Below are 16,164 nucleotides of genomic sequence, written 5' to 3'. Positions count from 1 at the left end.
CAGGTGGAGTGAGAGCTGACCAGGCTGGCAGGGCCCAGACCTTGTTTCCTAAGTCCTGGTTACATTTTGGATTATTTCTATTAAAGAAAGAGACATAAGCGGGAGCCGAGTTGGAGCCAGTAGCTCCAGTAGCATGGGCAAGCAAAACACACACAATGTATCTGCCTGGGAAAAAAACCTACCCAGTTAGATACTGCAGCTTGCAAAGTCTGTGGCAGTGATGTGTCCTCTTGCACTGTAATTTCAGCCTGTCCCAGAAGCGATACCGAGCATGCAAAACTAGACTGTACAAATAAAATGGAAATGGGAAGCAGCCACCAATATAAAATAAACAAGGAAATGAATCTGCCTGAATTCTGTTTGCGTTGTAAAAGATAAAAGAGAGAGTGTGGCCAGGTTTTCTCTCCCCTTCCTTGTCAAAGCTAAGTCCTTCATTTCACACCAGTACACACCGACATGCCAGGAACAGAATGAAGCAGTCTGAGCACCTGATCTGCAAAGCCACTTCGCTATAAACTGCTCTCAGCAGGGCTGGGCAAGACTATTAGAAACAACTATAAAATGGCAAGGAATTATGTTCCCTGCTCGCACAGGTTAACAAGCAGAAAGTAAAAATGAAGCAACAGCTCCAAGGGTGTAACAAAGCAATACGTAGCAAAGCCTTGCTTCTGTTGCGCTGAACTACGCCAAAGAAAACACCGTAAGGACTCCGAGCTGCATTTGTTGGTTTACCTTTAGAGTTCCGTGCTGTGAGTGCTGGGTTCTTGTTTGCTAGCATGAACTAGCTGTGACACAGCGAACTGGGCAGCTTATTGGAAAGTTATTTCCTTTTTAAGGGCATAATAGCATTTTGGGATCTCCCAGCACTTTTTACCATAAAGTGGAAAGGAGTATCAAACCCAGGATGGTCTCAGAATAGGATCAACAGATCTTCTTTGGTATGAACAACTCCTTAACATCAAGATGTGCACAGTGTATGAATATGGTACCAATACGCATGATGTGCTTCAGCCTAATACCACAGATACTTCAATCTACTCTTAACACTGACACCGGAGACAAAGGAGTACCATTTCATATGCAGCTATGTGTTTAATTAATTAATTATATATTAATTATATATATATAAAATCATATATATTATATAATTATATAAAATTACTAAATAATTATCTATTAATTAATACAGAGTGTACAAGTATTAATTTAAGAGGGCATTCAGTAATTATTTTTCTGTTATTTTAGTCATAGGAAATCGAGAGTTCTGCATTTATTAATTTTAAAACAAAAATCATACTGCTCTGCCCTTGGCCTTCCTTCACCTCCCCCCTCTAACTACCCACACTTAAAAGCCTCTTACCAGAAAAGCAGAATTCTCAAGACACGTTTTACCATCCATAACCCTGGCTAGTCAGATTTGAGTCACTACAGAAATCCCTGTGTATTTGGGACACAGGAGAATGCACAATTTTAAAACTGCTGTATTGAAAATAGAAAAGTAGTGTACACATCTAAAAATGAAGTAAATCCACACCGGACAAACGAAATAACAGCATGGTCTACCTGCAGCGGTTTGGGGTTCTGATCCACAGGAATGATGAGGATCACAATTTCAGATTCTATGCTTAAGTATCCAAACACATCACACTGTGGCACTGAGACATGCAGGCGGATTTTTTCAAGTACGTCAAGTACGGTTATAGGCTTTTTATTTGTCACCTGGAAGAAAGCAAAGAACTTTGTGGATGAAGTGATATTATGCAAACTTACATTTCTCCTCTTCAGTTTCAACAACTTGAAATCATGTCAGAAAATTTGTTTCAGCCATTAAACTATTCAGTTCTAATTGCTAGCAAAAAACTGGAATGATTCAGTGATTCTAAAACATCAGTCTAAAAAATGATTCTATGATTCTGAAAAAGAAATCAAACCCATAAAAAAGTGAAGAGCGGAAAAAAATTATTTACTGCTCAAATTAACCATGGTTTCAATACATGTTGTTCTCCAGCTTCATAGTTAGCGTGCACATGTATCATGTACCTCAAAGTAACGTAACTGGTTATGTTAAAGCAGCTTGTACTTGCACGCTGGGAAACAAGAGGCAGAGCAGCCCCACCAGCCAGCACTCCCTTACCATCATAGAATCTGTTTCAAGAGCCACCAGAAATGAAGAGCTCTGGCTTTGTAAAGACAGTTACATGTCTGTATATGTGAGAGCACATGATGTTTCAACATCACTATGTAACTACCAGGTAAATGTGTTTTTCTCTTAAAATTCTTGTCTCTGTTCTGCTTGCTGCTTGTATCTGACAAACAACAATTTGATTGTAGATGCTCAGTCTGTTCAAGGACTGCCACACCTTACAGGTTTTTCATCTTTTTTCCAGGTCACTTCTGCATGTGCTGAACAGTATAGACCACCAACACAAATACTTGTGACTTCTGGTCATTCTGCTTTGTTCTGTTTTCCAGCTTTAGCTGCAGCAAATCCATTCTTTGTATCCTACTGTAGCTTAGTTTCTTTTAAGACCACTGGTACAGGACCTTAACAAATGGAAATCTGGGAAATTGAAGTAGACTACAAGGTGTTGAAGTAGACTGCAAGGTGTTGCACGACACTTCTTTTACCAGATCTCTGAGGGTTTTCCCTGTCACAGCCCCGCTGAAATGTAGTCTGACATGCTGACTGATCAGCAAACGCTGTTCAGTCTTAAAACAGAAGCACATGGATACTTTAAGGATGATGGATAGTGTCAAACTTGGATTTTTATGTCTTAGATTAGAAATCTAGTAGACTAGATGAGAATTTTAGCAGATCTCTAATGTTTCTTTGCTCTGTGTAGATGATGACTTTTTTTTTCCTGCTGTCTTTACAAAAAAGGCCAGAGGGGTGGGGGGAGAAACTCTTCAGTAGCTGAGGCAGTTTTCCCTCAAATTAACCACTTGTCTGAACTAAAATAGGCGCACATTACTACTCCTTGCCCTCTCGGGTTGGTTAAAGTGTACACTAGCAATTGTAGCAATGAGTCTGTGTATCTGAGCCTTAACCATCTCCAGCACAATACATGTATGCACTGTATGTATATGTATACTGGCAAAAGCAAGAGCTGCACACCAATCCTATAGTTTCATTGATGCAATCAGAGGAGATCAATGTTATTAATTAAATATAGTTGACAAAAGTATCAAATTACTCAAATACACAGCTGGGCATTTTCTATGGTATTACCGAGATGCTGGCTGGCCTCTGCCAGTGGAGTAACAAAGGGACAGAGCTCCTGACTGTGCTCAGGGCAGTTCACACCCTGCGCAGGCTCCAGGTGGCTGCAACACTCAGAGATCATCTCTGGGGGCTTCGTACCCCAGTCAACTTTCTGTAGTTTCTAGTATGTGCTAAGAGAATGCTGGCCTGAATATTTGAGAGATCACATATTTCAAATGTAAAGAGAGCGATATATATTGTTTTATATATATAAATATATATGAGTTTTGAAAACTCTGAAGACTGTGTATTGTGGTGTTAGATGAGCATGAGAAGAGAAAGTCAGGAAGACCGTGGTGACAAAAAAACGAGGGGGGGGGGGGGGAGAAGAAAAGCAACGATTTAAGTACCCTAATCCACCTCTCACCTACTAAGTACCTGGATTTGGGTACTTAGTGCTTACCACCAACTACTTGAATAACTACTTAAGTAAGTCCAAATAATTCCTTTAACTAGAAAGCCCTTCTAACTAAAACTAAAAATTCTTCACAACCACAGGTTGTAAGGTATGAAGGGAGAAGTTGCAGCGGTCACCAAGTCCCTGGTACCATTAGAGATGACAACGGGAAGACATTCCAGGATGCAGTCATGACCCATCAGACACTGCTATTCAGCAAAACCAGTCAACACAACACGAACGCAAAATCTCTAAGGGGAAATCAGGGAAATCAGCAGAACACCAGTCAGCAGCACAGCCTTGAGATGAAGGCCAACCACACACTGGGCTGCAACAGCAAGAACTGAGCCAGCAGAAGTCACCATCCCCCTTTATTTATGCCCTGCCCCATCCCCAGGCCACACTGAGGAGCTGGCGGGAGTCCAGCAGCGTGTGCAGCTTGTGGCATCTCCACTCCTGGAGGTGTTAAAAGCTCAGCTAGCCAAGCTGATCCAACCTGGAGTTAACCTCGCTTTAAGCAGGGGGTTGGGACTAGACCATCCTCAGGGGTCATGTTCAACCCAAATTTTTCTATGTTTTTACAATAATACCTAATTATCTCTACTTCTAAACATATAAACAGGTTAACGTAATTTTATACTGTTTTAGTGACATTCTCTTTCTTCTTGATATTTAAAAAAACAAAACTCATGCAGATGTAAACATGAATTGTTTTGCTTCACGAGGCATGATTGTCATTACTCTATTTTGTTGTGGTGTCATGCCAAAAATCAAGTGTTCTGCTCTGTTCCATATACTGAAGCATAAAAGCAGGGGTCAATAAAGTGCAATCCTTCTACACACCCCTTGGGCAGTGTAGGCCTAGTAATGTTGCGTTCAGAAGTAGACAACAGCAGCAGATCCACCTTACACTGCAGGTTTTCAAAGAGCAGCAATACAGGATGCTGGTGTCTAACTTATGGAGATGTTAAAATCCAACATTTTAGCTGAAGAGCAACAAAATCAGTGACAACTGTATAAATAACCCAAGGAGCGTAAACAAATCCAATTTAAACATAAGACAATGGCAGAGCTAAGTTACCCACATTAGGAAACACTGAGCTAGCAGAATAACCTTAACAAAAAGGCCATAAATAATAAATATACAGTGTATTACTATCATGAGACAGATGCAGTTCCCATATCATTTGTCTTTACTATTATGTATAAATTATATGTATATCATATAATATTATACTATTATATGTATATCATATAAAACGCAAAGCTGAATGTGCTTGTTTGTGCCTACTCTAATTCTGTTTTACTTTCCATTGTAATTCAATTTCTATACTTGACATTAAGAAATAAAGGAAAGTATAAACAATATAAAGAAAAAACCCCAAATCACATGCTACCTACTGAAAAATTGTTTGGTTTATAATGTGTTAACTTTTCAGGAGAGAGTATACAGTAATTTGACCTTTTTGTGTACCATTTAACATACATAAGGCATGATTTTACCCTTGCAAAAGTATCCAGCTTGTCTTTGTCATACAAGATTCTCAGCATTCCAGCACATAGCGGACAGCAGGCTCCTATGTGAACAAAAGAAATATCTCAGAAATAAAAGCAAATAGTCCTTTCACTTTTAAGTAAGCAGAGGTCAGAAGTTGAATGTTAACTGAGACTAAAAACAGCAAGACTGCCAAAGCAAAGTAAATGTTTCGGATTGATAGTAGAACTCCTAAGATATTTTTTTTAATGTTGAAGACATTTATAATGCAAAAGCAGTCATCTTTCAACACACATTTACTCCCATCAACATGAAGCAACAAGATGAATTTTCACTTGTTTCAAGAAGACGCATTACTGTAAGCTAAAACCCACAGGCACTCTGTACCACAAGCCAAGGTTTTGGATGGATGGATGCACATGCAACTACAGAAATGATGAATTTCAAGCACTGAAACAGCTAGGGCGTGACAGGAGCCAGTTACGCACACTGCAAACATTAATCTATGCAGTTACACCACGTTGAGCTTAGAATCTTTATATAATGGGGGCGGGGGTGTGTGTGTGAAGGACCTGATAGATGTGTTTAACAGAGAAATAGGTCATATTTCTTCTACTGCTTTTTTTCTGACCATCTCAGAAACCAAAGGGCTAATATTTCAGCTTTCTACCCATGACTGTGTATTTAATTCACCCCCAACTTATTATGCACAATTCACATTCACAGAGTGACTTTTACAATGTTAAACCTAATAAAGCACAAAGACCCTTCTTCAAACCCATGAATGAGAAAAATGGATAAAATTGTTTCTTTTTAAGAAGTGAGCTTTCCTTGTTCTATGTGTTACCTGCAATTTGCTACTGTTTCACATAGAAGGCATTTGTGAAAACAATAAAAAACCAGTTCAAACAGCACAAGGGCAAAACTATTCCTACTGCCCTCTTCCTTCACAGGGCTGGAAATACACACAGTGCCTTACTCTGTCTTCAATTAAATGTCATCGTTGTTCTTCTGGGAACTCCAGCTCTGACGACCGTTTGGCATTCCGGTGTGGTATCTGTGCTGCTACTTCCAAAAGATCACTCATCTGACTGCGGGCAGCGTTCTGCCCTGGACACGGCAGACCTCACTTGCTTCTCCTGGAGCAGCGATGGCGACAGCAGCAAGCTTCTGAAGACCGAAGGAGCGCGACTGCTAAAGCCAAGGCCCTGCCACCCCAGAATTACTCAGCCGAGCCCTGATAATGCTTGTTCCAGCCCTAAGTAAAAACCTCTGCTTCACCCTTTCTCTTAGATGTCCCAAGGACATCAGGGAATATAATTTTTTAAAGTGTAAGTTTTGTCCTGAAGAGACACCTGTTTATGCACGTGGCCTGGAGACTCTCTCCTACTGCAGTAAACTCCAACGACAAATTAACGTACCCGGAGCAATAACAGGTTTGCAGCCCGTAGCAGAAAGCTGGGGGCACTTAACGAAGGCGCACTCGGTGTGAAAGCCGTAGTCTGAGAGCACGCCCACAGCCTGGCACTGCCCGTAATAGTCAACAGCCACCCGGTCGGCGTAGGCAGCACAGACGCTGCGGTAGGTTTCTCCGTTATGCCCACATACAGGCTCTGCTGACTTGCAAAACGGCTGAAACACAGAGACGTTCCACAGATCAATTTATTCCCGTACAGAAACTCCAGAGCAGTATTAACATCAGGAAAACCAAAGTCAATGCAAATTCACTGCTAACGTTGTCAAACATCCAAAGAAGCAGGGACTCTAGAGTAAAATAACCTGCCTGTTTACGAATGGGTAATAAATGCAAAGAATAACCACTTCAAGAAGGCAACAGAAAAATACAAGCTGGAATCAGAGAAATGTACAGCAAGACATGTTTTGGAAACAACATTTTTTGTTCTGTGCTAACTCTTAAATAAAATGACCATGTCATTTAAATTAACTTACTTAAATTAATTAATTTTCATAATTTTATCACTTCATAAAGTATTATTAATAAAATACTGCTGTTTTATGAATTAATATTTTAATTACTTAGTTTATTAATTCATCTCAGTGTTTTTATGTTCTTAATTAGTGTGTGTGCATGTATTTCTAACACATTACTTGAAAAGCTAAACGTATACATTTACTTCAAAAGAATAAAATCCATTACTAGACACCTTTGTCAAAAATATACTGTTGAGAGCTTTAAATCTATAAAAATACATTTATTTTGTCCATTTGCTCTCAACATGTTATTTGATTCAAACACATGTAAAAAAAGAATCAGAGAAAACTGTAATACAGTTTCTTCCTATCCCCCTGTGTACATACATTAATCCAACCTGTTCAAGGGGTCAAATACCAATAAACTTAAGCTTCACGACAGGAACAAATGGAATTGCTGACTCTCTGCAGGCAAGGTAAGTAATACTTTTGTCCAAAGTCTTGTGAAATGATGCAACTCTGTTCATAATTTCTTGCTAAGGTCCAAGCATTTTATTAAACTAACGAAGATTTCTAGTAAGTCACCATAGCTATATGATCACTGTATATCCTCTCAAACAACAAGAAAATTACAGTTTCTATATAACACACCTAAGCTGCCAACAAAACAGACAAAGGACAAGTAAATGCAAGCACCCCAAATAGTCTCCTATCTTGCAGTCATCTTCCCTGTAAAAGCAAGAATGAAAACGCAAAGCTACCACTGTCCAAAACTTACGAACATGGATACAACTAGGCACACGACTGCTGGAGAAAAAAAAATCCAGCCATGCAATACTCCTTTGATTCTTACTGTTCAGGGGCTGAACATTCTGAGTGTCTCATGAGATATCTGATGTGCAATGAGAATTATCTGTACTTAAAGAGGTTGCTGAAAAAGGGCAAGAGAAGTAAGGTATAAAGACAGAAAGGCAGAAACTAGAAGTAGGTTAAAAGAGCAATAGCATTCATAATACAGAAAAACCCTGAAAAAATGTTCTGTACTGCTAGGGATATCCATCAGCTGAGACCAAGAGAAGGTCGCGATGTTCATCATTTGAGAAAAACCTGGAGATGAACAGCCTATCAATGGTAAAGCCAGCAACTCTGTCCAGAGTAGCTCTGACCTTCCTTGTAAAGCGATAGAAACAGCTTGTACGCACACACCATTGGGAGCCGTGGGATGGAAGAACTATACCTCGTCCTAATCCTTCTCAGGAATTAATATGAAGACTAATTCAATCCAGGCTAACTAAAACCCCAAACATTACAGACTGCTTAGTCTCCAACAAAACTTAGGTGTAAATAAGATCCTGAACAACGAACTTGGTAAACCTGGAGCACTATCACACAAAACACTAAAGGCTTTCTATGACTAGGTATTAATTTTTAAATAAACCAAGCTCAAATTGGTAAAAACTAGCATTTAACTAACCAAGGAACTGCAACCAATTACTGCAAACATATCTCGGTGCAAGCTTTAATAGTGAAAAATAGAGGAAGATTTAACATAAATATCAAAGTACTATCCCCAAGAAAGCATAAATAAAGCTTTTGATTGGTTTGGAGACAGCTGTTCACTAAAGCAGAGATACACTTGACAAAATTCTCAATATAATTTTGAAAGAGTATTTTTTATACTGGTTAAAATTACATTTTTAAAGGATTACTTTAAATTAAAACATTTTGTAAGCTATAAAAAGCAGAATATTGCAAAAAACTTGAACATTAAAGAAAAAGATCAGTTGGTATTTATTGCTAGAACCACTTCCTACCTGGCATGGTCCTCGGTATGCCAAACTTTTTCCTTTTTGGTACAAAGTACACAAGTTGCTGTATTCCACATTGTCTGTGTCACAAACAGGATCCCGCGTCTGGTCGCAATTTAACTGCCTTGGCACGCATTCATGCTGGCTACATTCGAACTTCCCAAAACTAGTCAAGCAAACTTGTTTCTTTGGTATGCACCTGCATAAAGTAATAAACAAAAATAATCCTGTAACACGATATGGAATTGATAAGTCTCAAAATATTCAGGGAAAATATTTGCAGTGAAATCTTCTCCAGCGCTTTAGAGCTAACTATGGTTCAGCAGAGCTGCAGGAAATACAAGTGGTAAAAGATTCTGAAAAGCCGCTTTCAGGTCTCATCACAAACCTGGAACTGGTTTGCACCATGTTTAGTCAACGTATGTGAACGTTTAATGTCAAATTTATCTTTTACCACGTATTTTCCAAAGGATTTTTGAGAAAGGCTTGGATAAACTTCTTACCTACTCCCAAGCTTCATTCTGTAAATGCCTATTTATGGAAAACTAGAGAAAACATGAAAGCAGTCAACTGCAGGAGGTTGTATTGCAGAGGTCTAGCCTCATCCTTCCCTGGGGAGGTAGTGAACACAAGACTTACAAGCTCATATGGTTTCAATTACAGATACCTAATTGGATGCTAGCTTTGTTGGTTCAGTACATTACATCCCATCCCATCTTGGGGATGACTGCAAACCAGGGAAGAATCTAGTATTAACACAATTCCCTTTTTTGGCATGTCATCCCTCTCAAGCCTTCACAGGTAAGTGAAGAGCAATCAACCGCAGAAATTCTTTCTCCTTTCTATTAAACACATAACTTCCAAGGACTTATGTGCAAAACATTTGCCATATGCCCTGCGAGACATCCCTGTGCTAGAGAAATGCCAGCCAACAGTTTGATGAATGGGCTGATGAAAAGTCAAATGGCTTTTTTAACAAACTGCTCCTCCTCCAAATGACAACAAGGCTACCACTGGATTATGTACAATACGTCCCTATTCTCTCTGAGCGCTGCTGTCCTATGCATTACACATATTCCTCCCATATTAGGGAAGACTCAGAAATTCTGACATTTAAACACTTTACAAGTGGAATGTAAGATCTTAAACAGATTCTAAGTGCTTCAGTAATGTTTTAAAATGAGCATGGTTAGTTGATGCTACATTATCAAGCTGACCTAGAAAAACATACTGCTTTACTGAAACTTCAGTCCTTTACTGAAACTACAAGTGGCAGTTTCTGTAGAACTGAAAAACCTCTCTATACTTTCCAAATCAGAAAGGTAAAAAGCATACATCCCCAATGCACCTTTGAAATTCTAATTTTCAATGCCATAATGGCTATTACAGTACAAAGCCACAGGGTTTTCTCTGCAGGTTTCTGCATGAAGCCATTTAAAGTGCAGAAAAAGGAAAAAAAATAAATTGCTATAATCAGTTTTCACGGAAGCACAGTATTACACAACTCAGGGTGGCTTTCTTTCAAAACAGAAAAATGTACAAATTCAAAGGAGACTGCAGTATTGCACAACACTGAGAAAATTGAAGACAGAGACCAGTATTATGAGCCACAGACTTTGATTTCTGTAAGAAAGGCCCAATTTTCTTTTTTCCTGACACTAGTACAGAGCATGGGTTCTGTTTTCATGTTTGTCTATACAGATTTTGCTTTTTCTGACACTGAAAAAACAGAGATTGTACAGGCATAGTTTTCACAAGATATCACTCTAAAAGAAGCTCAAGTGTCCTGAAGTGATTGGTATTTTCCTATTTTAGAGATAAAAAGCACAGATTATTCACTGAATAAGCAAGACTCACTGCAACTCTCGAATACAGATGTGGGTTTTTTTAAACTACTAGAAGAAGGTGTGGAACAAGTAGTAAAATGACACTTATAGCCATTTCACCAAAATTTGATTCCTCCACTTTTGAAAGTGTACATTAATTCTCTTTATTGCTAGAACAGAGATCTGCGTAATGCATTTAAAAAATATAGTATTACATAAACAGAACCAAGCACTGACAGTTATTACAGTCCATTACTAACTATGATAAATAAAAAATAGCTACTTCAAACAGTTATTTTTATTGGAGTATCCCAAAACATAGAACGTTACTACAATACACAACACATTCAAAGAAAAAGCGTTATCTGCTTTATGAGTAGAAGATGCCAAAGAAAAGCTTTAAAACATATTGTGCTTTTACCTCTGGTTTTTATTACAAGGGTTAGGGTTACAAGGGTCCTTGGAAAGACATGATCCAAATTCAAATTGATTGTCCTGTAGCCCAACACAGCGAGCTATGCACGCACTTGGATACGTGCGTCCATTCTGAGCACAGACGGGCACAAACTGATCCACACAGTTACACGGCAAACCTGTAAATGCAACACACAAACCAGGAATCTGGTGCACTCTTATTTTCTAAGACAGAAGATACACAAGAAGACACCAGGATATCTTTGCCTTCCAGCAAATGCAAAGATGTGCCATACCTTCAGCCACGTCCTCCCTCCTGTAATTCAGCGATGCGGCACAGCACCTGTGCACTCAGAAGCAGCAGGAGGGCAGGTTTGGGCACTGCTTCCTTGCTGCCTCGACTCAGCTTTCTCCATTTCCCCCCCAAACTACCCCTCTCTTGTCCCTAGTGGCACTACGTCATCTCTACTTATTATTTTTACATATTACCTGAGCTTCTATTTTTCAGTACTGATCTTTTTTTTTCCAAAGGTATATGTTGGTTGGACATCAGAAAAACAACTGATTTAAAGAACATATTACTAACAAATTATCAGATATTTTCTGTTAATACTGTGGAAGGAATTTAGAAGCTAACTCTCGCCCTAAGAGTATTAAGCTTACAGTTTCCATAGTTTGGAAAGTTACCTGTAAACTTCCGACGTTCGTCTTCTGAACTATGCTCAGTTAGACACTGACGCGTAGAGCATATCAAGTTTCCAGCAAAACATGAACAGACATTACAATCTATATTAAAGGATGTTCCATGGCCTTAAAATAAAAGAAATGAAGTAAATGCATACAATTAATGCAAATAGACCAGAAGACTACATACTCATGTGTTTTACACAGATACTACATTTTCATTATTAATTGTTTCTGTAATTTCCCTTATCCAGTTTATTTTCCCACTGAAATGTCTACTTTGGATTTAAAGTTTTGCTTTATTCATTTGAAGAAGTCTGTTCACATGCATTTTTGATTAATTAGTTAAAAAAGGAAACAAGCACTTTATACTTTCAAAGCCTGTGTAAGTTGCATTTGCTTTTTTCTTTTTTTAAGAACAATTTAAAGCTGCAAAAAGAAATATGGTCATAAAGCTGTAAAAGTGGTTGATAAATCCTAGTTATTAAGCTCTACATCTTTTTAAAGGTAAAGGTTTTGTGAAGATACGTTCTCCTAAACTCATTTTATGTAAGACTGCTGTCAGCCATAATCTTACAGATAACGAACACCCCTCTGTGGCGCAATTCTCTCCTTTGCACATACTTTTTGCCGAGAGGTGAGAAGTGCCAACGCGTCGCTCCGGTCTTTATTGCTTTGCTACACCTGTTCCAGTTGTAATTTCAGCCCCCACAAGCAGACACAGCTTTGTCCAAGGCAGGGGACAAGCAAGACTGCAGCGAGGCGAGCAGAAGCCCAGAGGTCCCAGCGCGGGTGAGCGGGCCCCAGCAGGGAGCCCTCAGTACGGCGGCCGCCACCGCCAGCGGCCGAGCAACCTGCCCCGCGTTCGCCGTTTCTCAGTTACAACCTTTTCACAGCTCGATCTAAGAATCCCACTGCAAACAGGCATTTTCCTTCTGTTTACCGACTCCAGTTTGGGTTGGTGAGCAGCCCACAGGACTGCCCTCCGCTGCGTTGTATGTCCCCTGTGAGACCCACCAGCGCCGGCGCCCGCCGCTCAGGCCGCAGGGAAGCGGCTGCTGAAGGCTGCCGGCAGGCACACCGCCCCTCAGCACGCTGCTGCCAACTGCGCCTGCGAGCAAGGCAGCTCCCGCTGATCTCCCTGCAAAGGGCTGAGGTCAAGGATGTACGTTTTGCGAACCAGTGCAGGGGCAGACGGCAAAGCCCTCGGCATCCGAGCGCTTCGGAAGGGGTACCCCAGGCAAAGGACGGCAGAAGGCAAGGGGACAGCACAGAAAGCCTCTGCAGCACAAGCAGCTCCGTTTAAGCCACAGCACTACTGAAGAAAGATGAATCTGTCAGCAGGGAAGAAGAAAAGTTTCCAAGGTTTGACTATGATGCTGAACACAGGATTTCTTAGATGATTCTTCAGAGTCAAGGGTACCTGGCTTAGGGACCACGTGGCAACTCTGCAAGGGTTGGCTTTCGCCAGCAAAGAGTGCACACAGCAAAGCTTCCTCAGGAGCCACCGCGCTCACCCGCGTCAGGGCACAGCACCAAAACCCCAGCGCCGGATGAAGCATTCAGGGCTGCTTGGTTTTAGTTTGGACGTTATGACTCAACCCTGGCTTTTTGCAACTAACATGGAGACCAGCTAAATGCAGTCACTACAAAAAGATCACATGGCGACCATAATTTTTAATTACTTGTTTTCAATACATCATCTAATGGATCTGGAATCTACTAATTTTTTATTATATAATACATAGAGTCTTAATCACCATACACACTTAATGAGTAGTTATGGCAAAAAGTGGAATGCCTGGGTTTGGGTTTGTGGTGGTTTGTTTGGTTGTGATTTTTTGGTGGTTTTGTGTTTGTTTGTTTGTTCTGTTTTAAATGGACGGCACTTACTGAGTACTGAATACCTTACCAGCTACACATATTGCTGCTATTTACCAGAACAAGCAACAGCTGTCCACTGTGCAAACATCAAACACAAATACAACTTCAGACATTTTCGTGATTATTTTTACCAGTAATCTGAAAAAGTGCAAGTTTCTTTGGACAGAACAGTCCATGAAAACTTTCAGTCGCCATTTAAATAATATATTTGCTAATGACTCTATTTTGAAAGCATCTACTTTCACAAGATACTTTCTATAACTGCCCATCAAACGTATCATTAAGGTTAAGAAGTGTTCTGTGTTCTAAGTACATTTGGCTGACTTTTATCTGCTTTGGATGAACAAAAAAACCCCAAACATTGCAAGCTGTAAATCATGGAACATTACAGGCAGACTATCCTAAGTGATGAAAATAATTGTGCAATTGATTATTTAGCTCTGCTTGGTATCTTTTAAGAGAAAGAAATATGACAATTACCTACTCTTTCATGATATCAGGGTTTGGTTCACAAGCAGAAAATTATGTTTGTGGCAAATGTAACAAGTGCTTTGCTTCTCAAAAGTTACTTAAAAGATGTATGTAAAAAACAGTGACTCAGTTACTTTGACCTTACTAGGTATCTTTGAATTGCTTTACTTACGCTTCAGCTTCAGTCTGACAGTATTGTAAAAGGGCTGATCTACAGACACTGAGCAGTGTCCAGTGCCGAAATACGTAACTGTTCACTAGCAGAAAATCTTTTCCTTGCGGACTGATTCAAAGACACCAGCCTCAGACAGGTCACAGCTCGGCACAGACTCCGTTTTACATTCAAGACATTTTGCAAGATTTTTCCTATCTTGGTAGTAGCTTTTTAGTTTGCTTTCCTTTTCAAAGAGCACAGTGCCAGTTTGTATGACAAAACCAGACCTTTACAGTTCTCAAGCAATGAATAAATCTGAAAATAAATCAGTATTATCTTTTAAGAAGTATCACCTGTCATGTCTCTTTCAACTACTTTGTCAGATTAGGTAGAACCCAATTAACTCTTGCTGCCCATGCTAATTTAGTCTTCAAACAGTCAATAACAGTAAAGTTAGGTTTAAATTATTAACTTTCTAAAATGTCAAGCAAGAGATAATTAGCATTCTTTTATTGTTAAAACAGAAAGCTGCTAGTTCAACAGTTACCTGGCAGACAGAGATCAGCAGGAGGTCTACACCCACTATGCTGAAGGAGACTTTCAAGAACCACAGTGTTCAATACACCTTTGTTATCATAATGTATCCACTTACATGTTCATTTTAAAGCATATGTTAGCCCCATCGATTAATCTTGAACTATAATTCTTACTTAATATTAATTTCATTAAAAAAATGAGTAGGTTTTTTTTCTGAAAGGCACAGGCTGCCTTGTGATGCTCAACTGTACGCTACGAAGGTTTCAAAGACATTCGAGTGCAGAGGACAGACCATGCCTGGTATGTATTTCTAACACATTTGTACACATTAGCAGAACAGTCTTCTAAAGACTTTTTTTTGAAACCATTGTCCTTGGTGTGAAACCTACCAACATTGCTCAGTAAAAGAAACTCCCTCCCCAGAATGCTGTAAGAACTACGCCAGCATCGCTGCCTAAAAGAGTGCCAGATTTATTATGTGATGCCAAGGGAAGAGAATGCTGGGATTGTGCAAAACTTATTATGGGATGTTTAGTGGAAGGACCAAAGATGAGGAAAAGGAGGAATTAAGACAGATCAATCATGAAGATGTGTGGGAAAGCAGATGGAAAGGGGGAAAAAGGGATTTGCTGGGTGCAGACAGGTCAGTATGCTTCTCTCACCACAATCCATCCTACATTTTTATTCAATTTTATTTTTACCCTCTGTGTGCGTTCACTTCCTACCCTGAATACATGCAGGAATGCTAACAGGCTTTAAGCTGGATGAGTCAGTGCATAGGGTAAGAGGCCTGTGAGCCAGCAGTGGAGCGGCCACACCAGCCCTGGGAGCTCTGCTTGGGCCTGGATGCCACCAGCTCTGCCAGATGGGCAGCGGCCAGCGGGCCGCCACCGGGCAGAACCGCTTATTAGCGGCCTTCATTTCTGATCAGCAGCAGGGCAGGAACAGGTTTGTGTTAATGCTATGTGTCTTCATGTGGGTGCCAGTAAAGCAGTATCTTCTGTCCACGTCGATCAGTGTGGCTGCCCACGTCAGCAGCACGCCTGTGTGTGTGTGTATGTGTGTGTGTGCATGTGTGTGTGTGTGTGTGCCTCTGGGTGCCTCTCTCTCGACAACACATCCAGTGGTTTCTGGCTTTATTCACTGCCAATTCTGACAACGACTGTTTTGGCAAAATCAGTTTTATGTGGCCTTTACACCTACAGCTAGGTCTGTTGTAGGAGGGAGGATCACACAGTGAACACCTGAAGCACTCAGAAGATTTGCCAACAGCAAAAGCAAAAAGTAAAAGCCTCTCTGG

The 16,164-nt window shown here is 40.1% G+C and overlaps 1 protein-coding gene across 1 annotated transcript in view; it reads right to left on the bottom strand.

Annotated features, from left to right (window-relative positions):
- RECK (reversion inducing cysteine rich protein with kazal motifs) overlaps nucleotides 1-16,164 on the bottom strand; it is a 66,281-nt gene that overhangs the window by 2,060 nt on the left and 48,057 nt on the right. The window contains exons 16-21 of the mRNA XM_040588143.1: nucleotides 11,822-11,944; nucleotides 11,142-11,313; nucleotides 8,901-9,093; nucleotides 6,576-6,786; nucleotides 5,163-5,236; nucleotides 1,564-1,719 (exon numbers count right to left, since the gene is read on the bottom strand). Of these exons, the coding sequence (XP_040444077.1) occupies nucleotides 1,564-1,719; nucleotides 5,163-5,236; nucleotides 6,576-6,786; nucleotides 8,901-9,093; nucleotides 11,142-11,313; nucleotides 11,822-11,944 (929 nt within the window). The remainder of the gene's footprint in view (nucleotides 1-1,563; nucleotides 1,720-5,162; nucleotides 5,237-6,575; nucleotides 6,787-8,900; nucleotides 9,094-11,141; nucleotides 11,314-11,821; nucleotides 11,945-16,164) is intronic.

This window comes from Falco naumanni, chromosome 3 (genome assembly GCF_017639655.2).
Source record: "Falco naumanni isolate bFalNau1 chromosome 3, bFalNau1.pat, whole genome shotgun sequence".
Lineage (NCBI taxonomy): Eukaryota > Metazoa > Chordata > Aves > Falconiformes > Falconidae > Falco > Falco naumanni.
This window is presented reverse-complemented; position numbering and strand designations above follow the sequence as displayed.